Here is an 11,261-nt window from a genome sequence, read left to right on the forward strand (position 1 = left end):
AGCCGGGTGAGGGGCCGACCTGGCCTCGGTGCTGTCGGCCCCACGGCCACAGCACGTCCCGGATGCACAGCCCCCGACGCCACAGGCACCGGGTCCCCCTGCTTCATCCTGGGCCCATGTCAGCTGCCTCCCCCAAGCTTCAGGAGGCCAGAAGCACCTGTCAGCCTACAAAGGCCCAGGACAGCACAGGTTCCACGGCCAGAGGAGGGACTGTCCTTGCTAGAGCCCGGACCCGGGAGGCTCTCAGAAAAAATCCTGCACCAAGCCCCCCACACACACACCCCAGCTGACGGGAATGGGCGGGCCGGACGGGCAGCACTGTCAACTCGCGCCCAGAAACACTTCCCCAGATGCGCCCTGGGGACAGAGGGCCAGAACTTTAGTGACCCCCACCCCCCACACACACATGCACTGGGGAGAACTGGGAGTTGTGGAAATAGAGGAAAGCAAATATATCAGTGGTAGAGAAAAAAACCTTGAAAAAAAAGAGTCTTTGCAGACAGAAAAACCCAGAAACAGCAACAGAAAGCCCACATTAAGAAAAGGGGTGAGAGAGGCAAGATCCTAACAAAGCATCCTTTAAAGCAAACCAGTGCCATTAAACGGCTAATGTCCCCAAAGTGCCACTGGGGGGCGTGAGCCGTGCCTCCCAGCCACAGGCGTGGGTCACACACGGTGTGGGGGGGAGGATGCGGGGGCCAGAAGACTGGGCACTGCCCAACAGTCAGACCCTGGACAGGCACACTTTCCCTCAGCGACTGTGTCAAACCCACTTACACAGCCTCCACACACGCCCTCAGGTGACACACCACGGGCACAGAGCTGCGGGCACCTGGGGGGGGGGGCATGAGCCAGGCTCTGTCCCCAGGGACTCCAGCATGAGCTACGTGCTGTGCCTACAACCACACGGCATGGGGCTCAGGGTGTCTGTTGGAATAACTTCAAATGTTAAGCTAAAAGTACTGGAAATAGGAGTTCTCGCTGTGGCTCAGCAGTAAAGAACCCAACCAGCATCCGTGAGGACGCAGGCAGGTTCAATCCCTGACCTCGCTCGGTGGGTTAAGGATCTGGCATTGCTGTGAGCTGTGGTGTGAGTCACGGTCATGGCTCAGATCCTGCATGGCTGTGGCTGTGGTGCAGGCCGGCAGCTGCAGCTCTGATTTAACCCCTGTGCTGGGAACTTCCATGCACCACGGGTGCGGCCATAAAAAAAGAAAAGGAAAGAAAAGAACTGGAAATAAACTAAACAAACAATGCTGACTGTCTAACCCAGGGATCAGTTGGAGATGCCACATCAGTTTCACCTTCGGCTGCAGGTAAAGCTACGGAGACTCACTCGCAGAAGAGAGGGCTGGGGACCCAGCCACAGGCCCAAGGGACTCACCTGGGGGCTTCTTCCTCCGCTCTGCGCTGACACGTCCCCGACACCCACGCAAATGTCCCATCCCCCGGGGAACACTGAAGGCCCATGAGAGAGAGGGGGGAACACCAAACCCACCCAAACAGGCGCCCCACAATGGCCACCCCGCGGGCCTGCCCACGCCCCCAACCTCCAGCCCATCCCCCCGTAGGCTGGGGGGGCCGGGCGGCCAGGTCTCACCCTTGGCTGTGCCGGCAGGGTCCCAGCCCTGCAGGAGGTCCCTGCTCGCCTCCCCGAGCCCCCTCTGGCTGCCGGCGCTCAGGCAGGGGGCCAGGTCCGGCAGCGGTAAGGAGCCGTCACAGGCCAGGTCCATGCCGCGGTAGAAACCAGGAATCAGGACGGTGATGTTCTAGAAAACGCAGGCGCAGGTGCGCTTCAGAGCCAGAGACTCCGCCCCAGCCCGGGACCACCCCTCCTTCCGTGCCGGGCAGAGGATGCGCACGCAGGAGCAAGTCTCTGGACAAGGTCAGGAAGGACCCCGGGTCAACCCCCTTCTGGCAGACCCCAAGCCCCTCTGACGCGTGGCAGGGAAATCGTAAACTGTCCCTGAAAGGACCCAGTGTCCCCAGCGCTCCTGTGGAAAGCCCTTGCCCAGACATCATTCTAGCTGTGTTTTCATTAACTTCAGCGGAACTCGGTCTGACTTCACTCAATTAAAACTTCGCTCCCTTCCTTGCACCGACATCTAGGAGCCAGACCCGATGGGCATGGAGCAGGGCAGAGGAGGCACTCGGGTGTCAGCCCCTTCTTCCTGCGGGGCCCCTCCCGGGAACCCAGGAGGCCTGCTGGGACCACCCCAGGGGGCCACCCTCAGGCTGCCTGAGAGGCTCGCCTGCCCTCAGGGCCCGGCCCAGTCCGAGGAAGACAGTTACAGAAACACCTTCCTCCAACCCTGACTCACAGCAGGCCCAGGACAGTCGGAGGAGGTGGGGACAAGCCCTGGACCGCAGGCCTGAGGCTGACGCGCGGGCCCTGGGGCTCAGCCCCTCCCTCCCCTGGGGGAGCACAAGGCACCCAGGCTCGGGGCTGCCCCCCCCCCACAGGATCCGGAGAAGCAGGCGCAGGCAGGGAGGGCCCCCCGCCCGCCCCGCGGCGCACCTTGCCCAGGAGCTCGGCCTTCCCGTAGCCGAAGAGCATCAGCGCGAAGTTGTGGTTGATGCCGCAGATGGTCCCGTCCGGCAGGAGGGTGATGAGCCCGCTGATGGTGGAGAACACCCAGACGGACGCCCGGTAGCCCCCGCCGGGGGCCGCCACCCCGTCTGCGGCCTCCTGGCTGCGGGGCTGCGCCTTCAGCTTCAAGCTCAGAGGGAAGGTGGTGCCATCCTTGGCTCTCCCCACAGACCTCTGAATCCTGAGGCTCTGAAAGAGACACGCCCCTGGGCTGCACCTCCTGGGCCGAGCTTCAATCTGAATCCAGCCATGCCCGGCGGGCAGCATCCCCAGAACACCTAGCTGCCCACGCGGCTCTTCCTCCCCCACGTTCAGAGTCGGGCATGAGAGGCTGCTAAACGGTCCCTAGAGTGGCCACAGCCCCCAAGGCTCCCACAGCTGAGGGGCCACGGGTCCTACCGCTTTGGGACAGAACAGAGGACCCAGAGAGTCAAGTGCAGAGCAGAGGCTTCCGGCTGAGCTGAAGAGCGGATAAACAGCAAAGCACCAGCTCAGAGGGTTCAGCTCGCAGCCGAAGGCCAGCGGGTGAGCTGGCGTCTCCTGCCTCCTGCAGCAGCCGAGCCGACTGCAGCCCGACTCGGCCATCAGTCTGGCCTTGCAGGTGGCTGACATCAGGAGGGTTCCAGGAAGTGCGCTCCCCCGGGTGGAGGCTCCATACCCAGGAGCTGGGAGCATCCAGCTGATGACGGAACCCCGGCCCCAGACCCCCAACTGCCTCTCAAGCTGCCTCCGGAACCTCATCTATCAGACCCGCAGTCCCCCCTGCCCGGGGGAGACCTGCCACCAGCCCATCCCCCCTGCTCCCCTCGGCCCCCAGACTGCTCCATAAAGAGTCGGGGCAGAAGCTCAGGGAGAGGATGGAGGGGGCAGGGCTGGGCAGCCAGGAGCCACAAGGGCTCTGACCCTGGCCACGACTCCAGCGCCCAGAGAGCTCTGAGCAGGCCCTGTTCCATCCTGCCATGGAGGGGCCACTCCTGCTGTCAGGAACCCCAGCTTCCATCCCCAGGTCACGGATTTGGGTCTAAGAATTTGAGGGTCACCAGATAAACAGGCTCCAGCGGCCACACGGTGCAGGGGGGAGGTCCTACCTCGGGGACCTGCTCGCCAGGAGGCGGCAGCTGCACGGAAGGAATCAGGTCTGCGAGGTGCTGCCCGACCACCGCCTCCGGGGATGCGAACCCATGCAGGTGGGCAAAGAGAGCGTCGCAGGACGTCACGGCTCCCTTGGAGGAAAAGCCAGCCTTGGAAGCGCTGCGATGACCGTCTCTCGCAGGGCAGCTTCAAACCTCCCTGAACCTCGTCTCCAGGCTGAGGGCGGGGTCCTCGGTGCGAGCTCCCTGTCCGAGGCCCGGGGGCCAAAGAGGAGCCTCCCTGGGAAGGCCGCCCTCCCCCGCAGAGCTCCTGGGGGTTCCTGAGGCTTCTGCAGAGGCCAGCTAAGAGCGGGCCCGCCGCCTGCCACCCGGCCAGCCTTCACTCCCACTGCCTGCGTGTCAGCCCCCAGGCTGAGGGACGCACAGGCGACACTGGATGGGAGCGAGAGAGCAGTGCTGGGAGGGTCAGGGCTACAGCCCGCTCTTACAGGGGAGGAGACAGAGCCTCGGGGAGGCTGGGGTCCTTGCCGAGGGCACGCTAGGGCTGGGGGGCCGCTGGGGGCAAACCCTCCAGACCCCGTGCCCTCCTGCTGCCCAAAGGCCCAGGGGAGGACAGAGCTTGCTGAAGCGCTGGCAGAGGTGATGTGTGGCAAAGCCACGTGCCGCTGAGAAACCGATGACAAACTCACATCGCTCTGGAAAGCCACCCAGGCCGAGAGCCTCTCCACGGGCTCCAGCACGACCACGCGGCAGAGGCTGCACGCCTGCCTCATCCTCTTCATCCACACGGAGACCGGGATCTTGTCCCCGCCGCGGCTCACGACATCCACCTGCGGGCACAGACCGGCTCAGCCCGGCCAAGGCGCTCGGCGCCCCGACCTCTGCTCGCCTGCGTCGGCCTCGGAAGTGAACCGGAGTGTGAATGAGGCTTCCGGCACGCAGCCTCACACCTCGGCGGGAAGGTTCCGTCAGAGGAGGAGACGCTTCCACCCTCAGGTTCACAGTGACGTGGGGGTGGTATCGCAGGACACCGAGGCGACTGAGTGTTCGCATTTTCTTCCAGGTGGTCAGCCTCTCAGCCGGGTGATTCTGGGGGTGGCCGACCCTGTCTAAGCCGTTTCGGGGCCTGAGGCCCAAGGCTCAGCATCTACCACGCAGTTCAGCCCGTCAGCATCCCGGTTGGACACACGCGGGGAGGCCCAGAGCTCCCGCGAAACCTTGCGGTCCCAGGGCCCCTCTGAGACCGCCAAGAGGGCCAAGCTGGAGACGCACACGGGGCACGAGAGAATCGGGAGGCTTGTCGGGAACCGGCGTGCCTGCGGTGCCCCCAGGGCAGGTCCGGCCTCCGCCCTCGTCAAGGAGTGCTGGGCTGACGGCAGCCCCGATTCTGTTTCTAGGAGGCCTCCTGCCCGCCGCAGTGACAGGGACCATGACCCGCCGGCAGCCCAGAGGCCCGCACTCACCACCATGCCAAACACGACGGCGGCGTGGCCATCGGCCTCCACGTGCTCCTCGCTGAGGGCTTCCACCACGTGGGAGTCCGGCTTCAGGAAGAAGCGCGTGAGTTTCTGGCCAATTAGGTCGTGGCTGCTGTACCCCAGGAGCTGGCAAGCTTTGTCATTGGCCACTAGGATCTGAGGGTCACGGGGGGGGGCACGCAGGTCACAGTGGGCACAGCCCAGAGACCTGTCCTCCCCACTGGGTCCTGCAGTGTCTCAACCGCCGGAAAACAAGAACCCCCAGCGGGTGGTGCCGCAGAAGCCATACCTCCTGCCCATGTGACGGTGGCGGCCGTTGGCACATAGACACCCACTATGCAAACACACCGAACTCAAAACACTGCATATCCAGCCCTGTTTCAGCCGAGCCAAGGCTCCAGCCAACACGAGCCTCCGCCTCAATGGAGGACCCCCCCCTGCTGCAGGCGGAGGCACAGGGAGGTCCCCAAACCCCTATTTCTCGCTACCCTCCGGGTAGCACCAAGTGTCTCCCTAACTGCACCTAAAACACTCAAGCTCCTCTCTTTGAGGTTACAGGTTGGAGGCAAGACCCCAAACTCACGCTGGGTCACAAAGCGCAGCACACACCTCGGTGGTCTTGGCGTTGACAGTGAAAATGGCCTTGTTGGGATTGCACACGGGGGCCGGGAACAGCGGCGCCGACCACCCTGAGGGCAAGCCCCGCAGCAGGGAGCAGCAGGACGCACTGCCCAGGGGGCTGGCTAGGTCCACCTGCTCCGGGGCGGCCGGGCAGTGCAGTTTGCTCGTGCAGAGGTTTTGGGCAGCCAGTGATGACAGACAGTAGGAGCTCCATCCGTCTTCTGGAAAGCAGAGCAAGGGATGCTTTAGCATTCATGCAGCTAAAACACACAAAGCACACAGCCCTCACCTCTAACTCCTGCAAGGGATCCACAGGTGAAACTGACCCGCAGCGCTGACTCGCAGGCTGGGTGTGCATCCGAACCGTGCCCAGGGCCCACCTGGACGACCACCAGGTGGTCGAAGTGCTGAGGGACCCACCCTCCACCCAGGCCTGCCTCCTCCCCTCTCCCTCACCCTGCTCAATGTCCGCTCCATCCTGGAGCTCAAATCCAAACAAGCCACCGTGACTCCTCCCTCCCTGCCCTCCGAGCCCCCAGAGAGGGTTCCCAGCTTCCTCAGTTAACGGGACCCCTCCCCCCAACTGTTCTGAGGCTAGAAACCACACGGCCATCTGCCCTGGCCCTCCTGCCCCAAGCAGCCAGCCCAAGCTCAGTTCAACCCACCCTCATGCCTTGGGACGGGTGCTAAGACGCCCACTCTGCCTCTGTCCCCATCTCTCCCTGGCCAAGGCCCCTGGCTGGAACCTGGGCTCCCCAAAGGGGGTGGGCCGCCAGCCTCGCACACTCACAAGGCCACTCCCGCGGCGTTGGCCCCCTGGACACAGCCAGCCCCCCGTCCTCCTCTCCCTTCCTGACACCAGGGCCCATCTCCCTCCCCTTTCCTCCAGCCCCAGCCATCTCTCCACTGTCCTAGCAGGCTTCCCCAGGGGCCGGGGCTGCCCAGCTTCCAGCAGGCACCTGCTGCCTCCCAGGGGCCCCTCCAACGAGGAGCCACCAGGCAGAGCAACACCGTCCCCCCACCCCACCCCACCCCCTGCTGGCTATGGGCCCTGCAGCCATCAGCTGACTCAGAGAAGGAACGAGGGTGGGGGGCAGCGGCACCCCCATTTCTCAGCCCACTCCGGCCCCTCGTCTGCCTCCAGGAGGAAAGCACGAGCCTCAGCACATCCGTCAGCACATTTAGAAGCAAACACACAGGACCGCGTCGGCTTTGCTGCAGCCCTGCCAGCAGTGCGGAGCCTCAGGCCCGAGCTAGAATCCCGGCCCTGAGCTAGAATCCCGGCCCTGAGCTAGAATCCCGGCCCTGAGCTAGAATCCCGGCCCTGAGCCAGAATCCTGGCCCGGGAACCTGCAGGCCAAAAAGAGAGTTTCACACCCGTGAATCTCAGCAGCACAAATGCAGCAGGAGGGGGGTCCCACAGGCACCACCCACACGAAGACTCTTCTCGGCAAGGGCAGAGCAAGCAGAGGGAGCCCAGCAGGCCCAGCCTCCCCACACAACGCGCCTGCTCGCCCCGGCGACACGCGGGGCTGTTACCCGAGAGTGCCATCCTGCTCTGGCAGAGCTTCGACAGCCCATTCCTCCTGCTCAGGTGTCTGCGGGCCGCGGACAGGGACTTGCTGGGCTCAGAGGTGGTCTGCGCAGCCAGGTCCTCCGGGGGTGCCGGCACGGAGAGGCCGCCCGGGCGCCTGTGGTCCTCCTCCAGGGCTGGGGAGCTTCTGTCCTCCATCAGGAGCTGGGGGGACAGCCGTCCAGCCGAAAACGAGGCGCACCGATCAGCGTCTGCGATGCAGGAGCAAAGGCCGTTGAGCAACTAACCCCGCTTGAGGCTGAGTTAAGCTCAGGCCACAAAGACCTCCTGGGTCAGAGCCCACAGCGCAGGCCCTCCTGCCGACCAGAGAAGGGCAGGTGGGGACAAAGAAGGGAATCGGGGAGCCAGAAGCGAGCGGGATGGAGCCGAGGAGGAGGCGTGGGCTGCAGGTCAGGAAGAAAGCATCGGAGGCCACAAGGACCCGCTCAGCCTCGGCCTTCCCCAGACCTGGGGGTCAGGCCAGCTGCACCCAGAATCATACACAGAGCCTCCGACAAAAGATGCCTGGGCTGAGTCAGGAGGGGGCCCGGCACTGCGGGGCTGTTTTGGTTTCTGACTTTTTACTGTTACACACCTGCGGATTCGCATGCAGACATAAGAAAACCACACAGAAGAGCTCCACGTGTTCTTGGCCAAGTCTCCCAACAGTGACGCCTCACACCAGGACACAGATCCACTGCTGGGAGGCCCAGGCCAGGAGCCTTGGTGGAGGTGGCCAGGGCCATGTGCCCACAGAGCCCGCCCCCCCGCTCCAGAGCACCCCAGAGCTCCCGGCCCCCCTCTTGGGCCCACACAGTCTTCTTCCTGTCATCGGTTCTCGCCCACAGACCCAGGGAATGGCCAAGGAGCAGCTCTGGCTCCAACGATGAGAAGGCAGAGGTCAACCAAACTTCCTGGCAGGCGGGGCTGCCCGCCCAGCATGGCACAGACCTGGTGGCTGGCCCTTCCCATGCCAGCCCATTCCAGCACAGAACCCAGCGGAGGCCGGCCCAACAGTCTGGGCCTGGCTTCAAAGTCGTTTCAAAGACGCATCAGGACAGGAGGACAGTCAGGGCCTTTCACAGTTACCGGTTTGTGGGCCGGACTCGTGATTCTGCATATGCAGCGACAACAAGACAGGGTCTCTGGTTCGTTTAGGAGAAAACTGTAAAGGCTTTCCGTACGGCCCGGGCGGGAGTTCTCTTAAACAAGATACCAAAAGCTCTGGCTGTAAGAAAGGTAAATCTAATGTGAAAGCTGAAAACACCTGTTCCCAAGAAATACCACAGAGAAGATGAAACGTCATAATTTGGAAAAAATATTTGACACGTACATAAGCAGAGAGTTAATATTCAGGATAGTTTAAAAGGTAAACAATTTCAAATATAAAAAAATTTTAAGACACACACAGCCTAGTAGCAAAACAGAAAAAAGAGAGAGAGAGGCCTGGATTAAGAGGGCAAAGTGGAAGGAAGGATCTGAGCCCCCCTCCACCCAAGGCGCCCCAGTTACCCCCTTACAGAGCAGCCACCTCGGGAAAGAGCTGGAACACCTGCCACAACTGAAAACACAAAGAAGGAACCACAACCACGCAGAGGAGGAGGGGCAGAGATTCAGCGCCGTCAGGACCCCACCCCTAGATCAGGGACCCAAAATTGGGTGGAATTTCACAACAGCAGAGGTTCTCCCCCGGAGTAAGGGGTCCACGTCCCCCATCGGGCTGCCCAGCCTCGGGGTCCTGAACCAGCAAGACAAGCCCCCAAGCGTGTCTGGCTTGAAAACCAGCAGGCTTTACGTCCCGCACAACTGGAGGGTCGCAGGAAACGGCGACCCTGCTCTCGTGGCCGTGCACCTCATCTCACTCGCTCTGAAATCCAGCACCAAGGCGGTGGTTTCAAAGGAGCCTCGGTCAACCCACTCGTTGATCCTAGAGAGCCTCCCGGAAAGGCAGCTGGGATTCGCCCCCGCTGGGACCCTGGCTGCAACCATTTCTGCAACCTTGCTCCACAGTGCTGACACCAGGGCTGGCAGGCACCATTCTGGAAGCCTCCCCCGGTCTCTAAGCACCCAGGGTTGGGCCCAGCCCACCAATGTGCCCACAGTAACCTCACCAGGCTGGGCCTCCCAGCCAGCTGGGCTGGGGCCAGTTCCACATACCAGCAATGCTGGGCCTCAGCTCCACCTCGACGCAAGAGCACACACAGCCCACATAGGGAACAGCCTGAAGCATCTGGCTCTGGGGGCCGCAGAGGAGCGCGCTGCTGAGCCCACAGAACCCCTCCGACAAAAGCCCACTGCCCCAGGGCTGAGGGGCATAACCAAACGACCTCATACAAAGAGATAACCACAGAGATTAGGCAAAATGAGAAGATGGCGGAAAATGTTCCAAATGAAAGAGCAAGAACCAAACTAAGCGAAGACAAGTCATCTAAGCGATAGGAGAGCCCAAGGTAACGATCACAGATGTCAGGAGAACAGGTGAGCGCCGTGAGAACGTCCAGAGTTACAAGGCACACGGAAGAAGCAATGAGAACGAAAGAATACAGCAACTGAAAAATACACTAGAAGGGATCAACGGTAGGAACTCTCTGGTGGTCTAGCCAGTTAAGGATGCGGCGTTGTCACTGCCCGGAATCGGGTTCGACCCCTGACCCGGGAACTTCCGCGTGCGGTGCGCGCGGCCAGAAAGAAAAAAAAGGCGCGGGTGAGCAGGTTGAAGACAAAGGCCAGAGAGGTAGCGGGCTCACGCTTTCACCCCGCGCTGCGCGGAAGAGCTCCGTGCCGCGCGTTCTCCCGGGGCCCACCTTCCAGCGGGGACGAGGGCACCCAGCCCCTCCGAGGGTGAGGATAGTGCGGGGGGCGTGTGGCCCCAGGACCTGCCGCGGCGCGGATGGCGGCAAACGGCCGCAAGGCGGCAAGCGGGCCTCCAGCCGGCCGGACCGCACGGAGGGAAGGCGGGCGGCGCGGGGCGCGGGCCGGCTCTCAGCGCACGCTTCTCACCGAAGGCCGGAGAGTCACCCGCCGAGTTCGCTTCACCCGCCAAGAAGGAACCGATCCGCGCCTCCTGCCCCGCCAGCCAATGGCAGGGCGGCCGGCGCCAAACGGCAGTCCCCACGGGCCAACCCCTGGCGCCGGTGGGCGGGACCCAGCGAGCGAGCCGAGACGCGCGCGACAACGGTTGCTAGGGACGCACCGGAGGCCTACGGCGCCTCGGAGGAGCCAAAGGGGCTGCGCCTCCACCTGCGCAGTCCGCGGACGCCGTGCTTCTGGCCTCAGGATTGAGGCGGTGAACAGAGCGGAGCTTGCCTCCCACAGGCGTCGGCCTGAAGGCAGGGCGCGCAAGGCGGCTCCTTCACGGCCCATGCTGCCTGCGGGGCCGGGGACTGACGGCGCTGTGGGGCCCGCAGTGGCTGGGTCGGCGTCCCGGGCCCCGACCTGCTCTCCAACCCCGCGTGCGGAAGGTCCCGGCTCCGGAACGAGTACAGGCGCACTGAGCTGTGCGTTAGCTGGAAGCGGCCCCTTCACACGGGCCAACTCCGCGCAGCGACGTTGGGACAAAGTCTGCCCATTGTGCAGACGCAGCCACTGAGACCCAGCGGGGCCGGTTCGCACTCGATTGACCCTCACTTTGCAGCCCCACGCAGGGACCCGCCCCTCCGTATCCAGCCACCAGCCCACGAGCGCGGATCGCCTCCCAGACTCCTCCCGCTCGCCTGCAGGCTCAGCTCCATGCGTCCGGCCCCGACTGCACCTGCCTTTTTCCCGCTCCTCGCTTCCAGAGCCTCCCCGGCACTAATCAGCTGCCTGCCGGGAGGTGAGGCTGGCTGCGGGGGGGCTGAGGATGGGCGCGGCCTCGCAGGAGGACTACAACTCCCATGAGACTCTGGGGCCGCGCAAAGCGCGTGGGA

At 63.5% G+C, this 11,261-nt stretch overlaps 1 protein-coding gene across 7 annotated transcripts in view; it reads right to left on the reverse strand.

Moving 5' to 3' along the window:
- The window catches only part of PASK (PAS domain containing serine/threonine kinase), a 30,449-nt gene extending 19,249 nt beyond the window's left edge, over positions 1–11,200 (reverse strand). For 3 of the 7 annotated variants that reach the window (XM_021075709.1, XM_021075708.1, XM_021075713.1), the window contains exons 1-8: positions 8,443–8,814; positions 7,320–7,565; positions 5,769–6,001; positions 5,145–5,315; positions 4,371–4,511; positions 3,679–3,813; positions 2,519–2,779; positions 1,601–1,769 (exon numbers count right to left, since the gene is read on the reverse strand). In XM_021075709.1, the coding sequence (XP_020931368.1) occupies positions 1,601–1,769; positions 2,519–2,779; positions 3,679–3,813; positions 4,371–4,511; positions 5,145–5,315; positions 5,769–6,001; positions 7,320–7,565; positions 8,443–8,659 (1,573 nt within the window). In that variant the 5' untranslated portion in view covers positions 8,660–8,814. The other 4 variants (XM_021075710.1, XM_021075712.1, XM_021075711.1 and 1 more) reach the window with 4 other exon arrangements.

This window comes from Sus scrofa, chromosome 15 (genome assembly GCF_000003025.6).
Source record: "Sus scrofa isolate TJ Tabasco breed Duroc chromosome 15, Sscrofa11.1, whole genome shotgun sequence".
NCBI lineage: Eukaryota > Metazoa > Chordata > Mammalia > Artiodactyla > Suidae > Sus > Sus scrofa.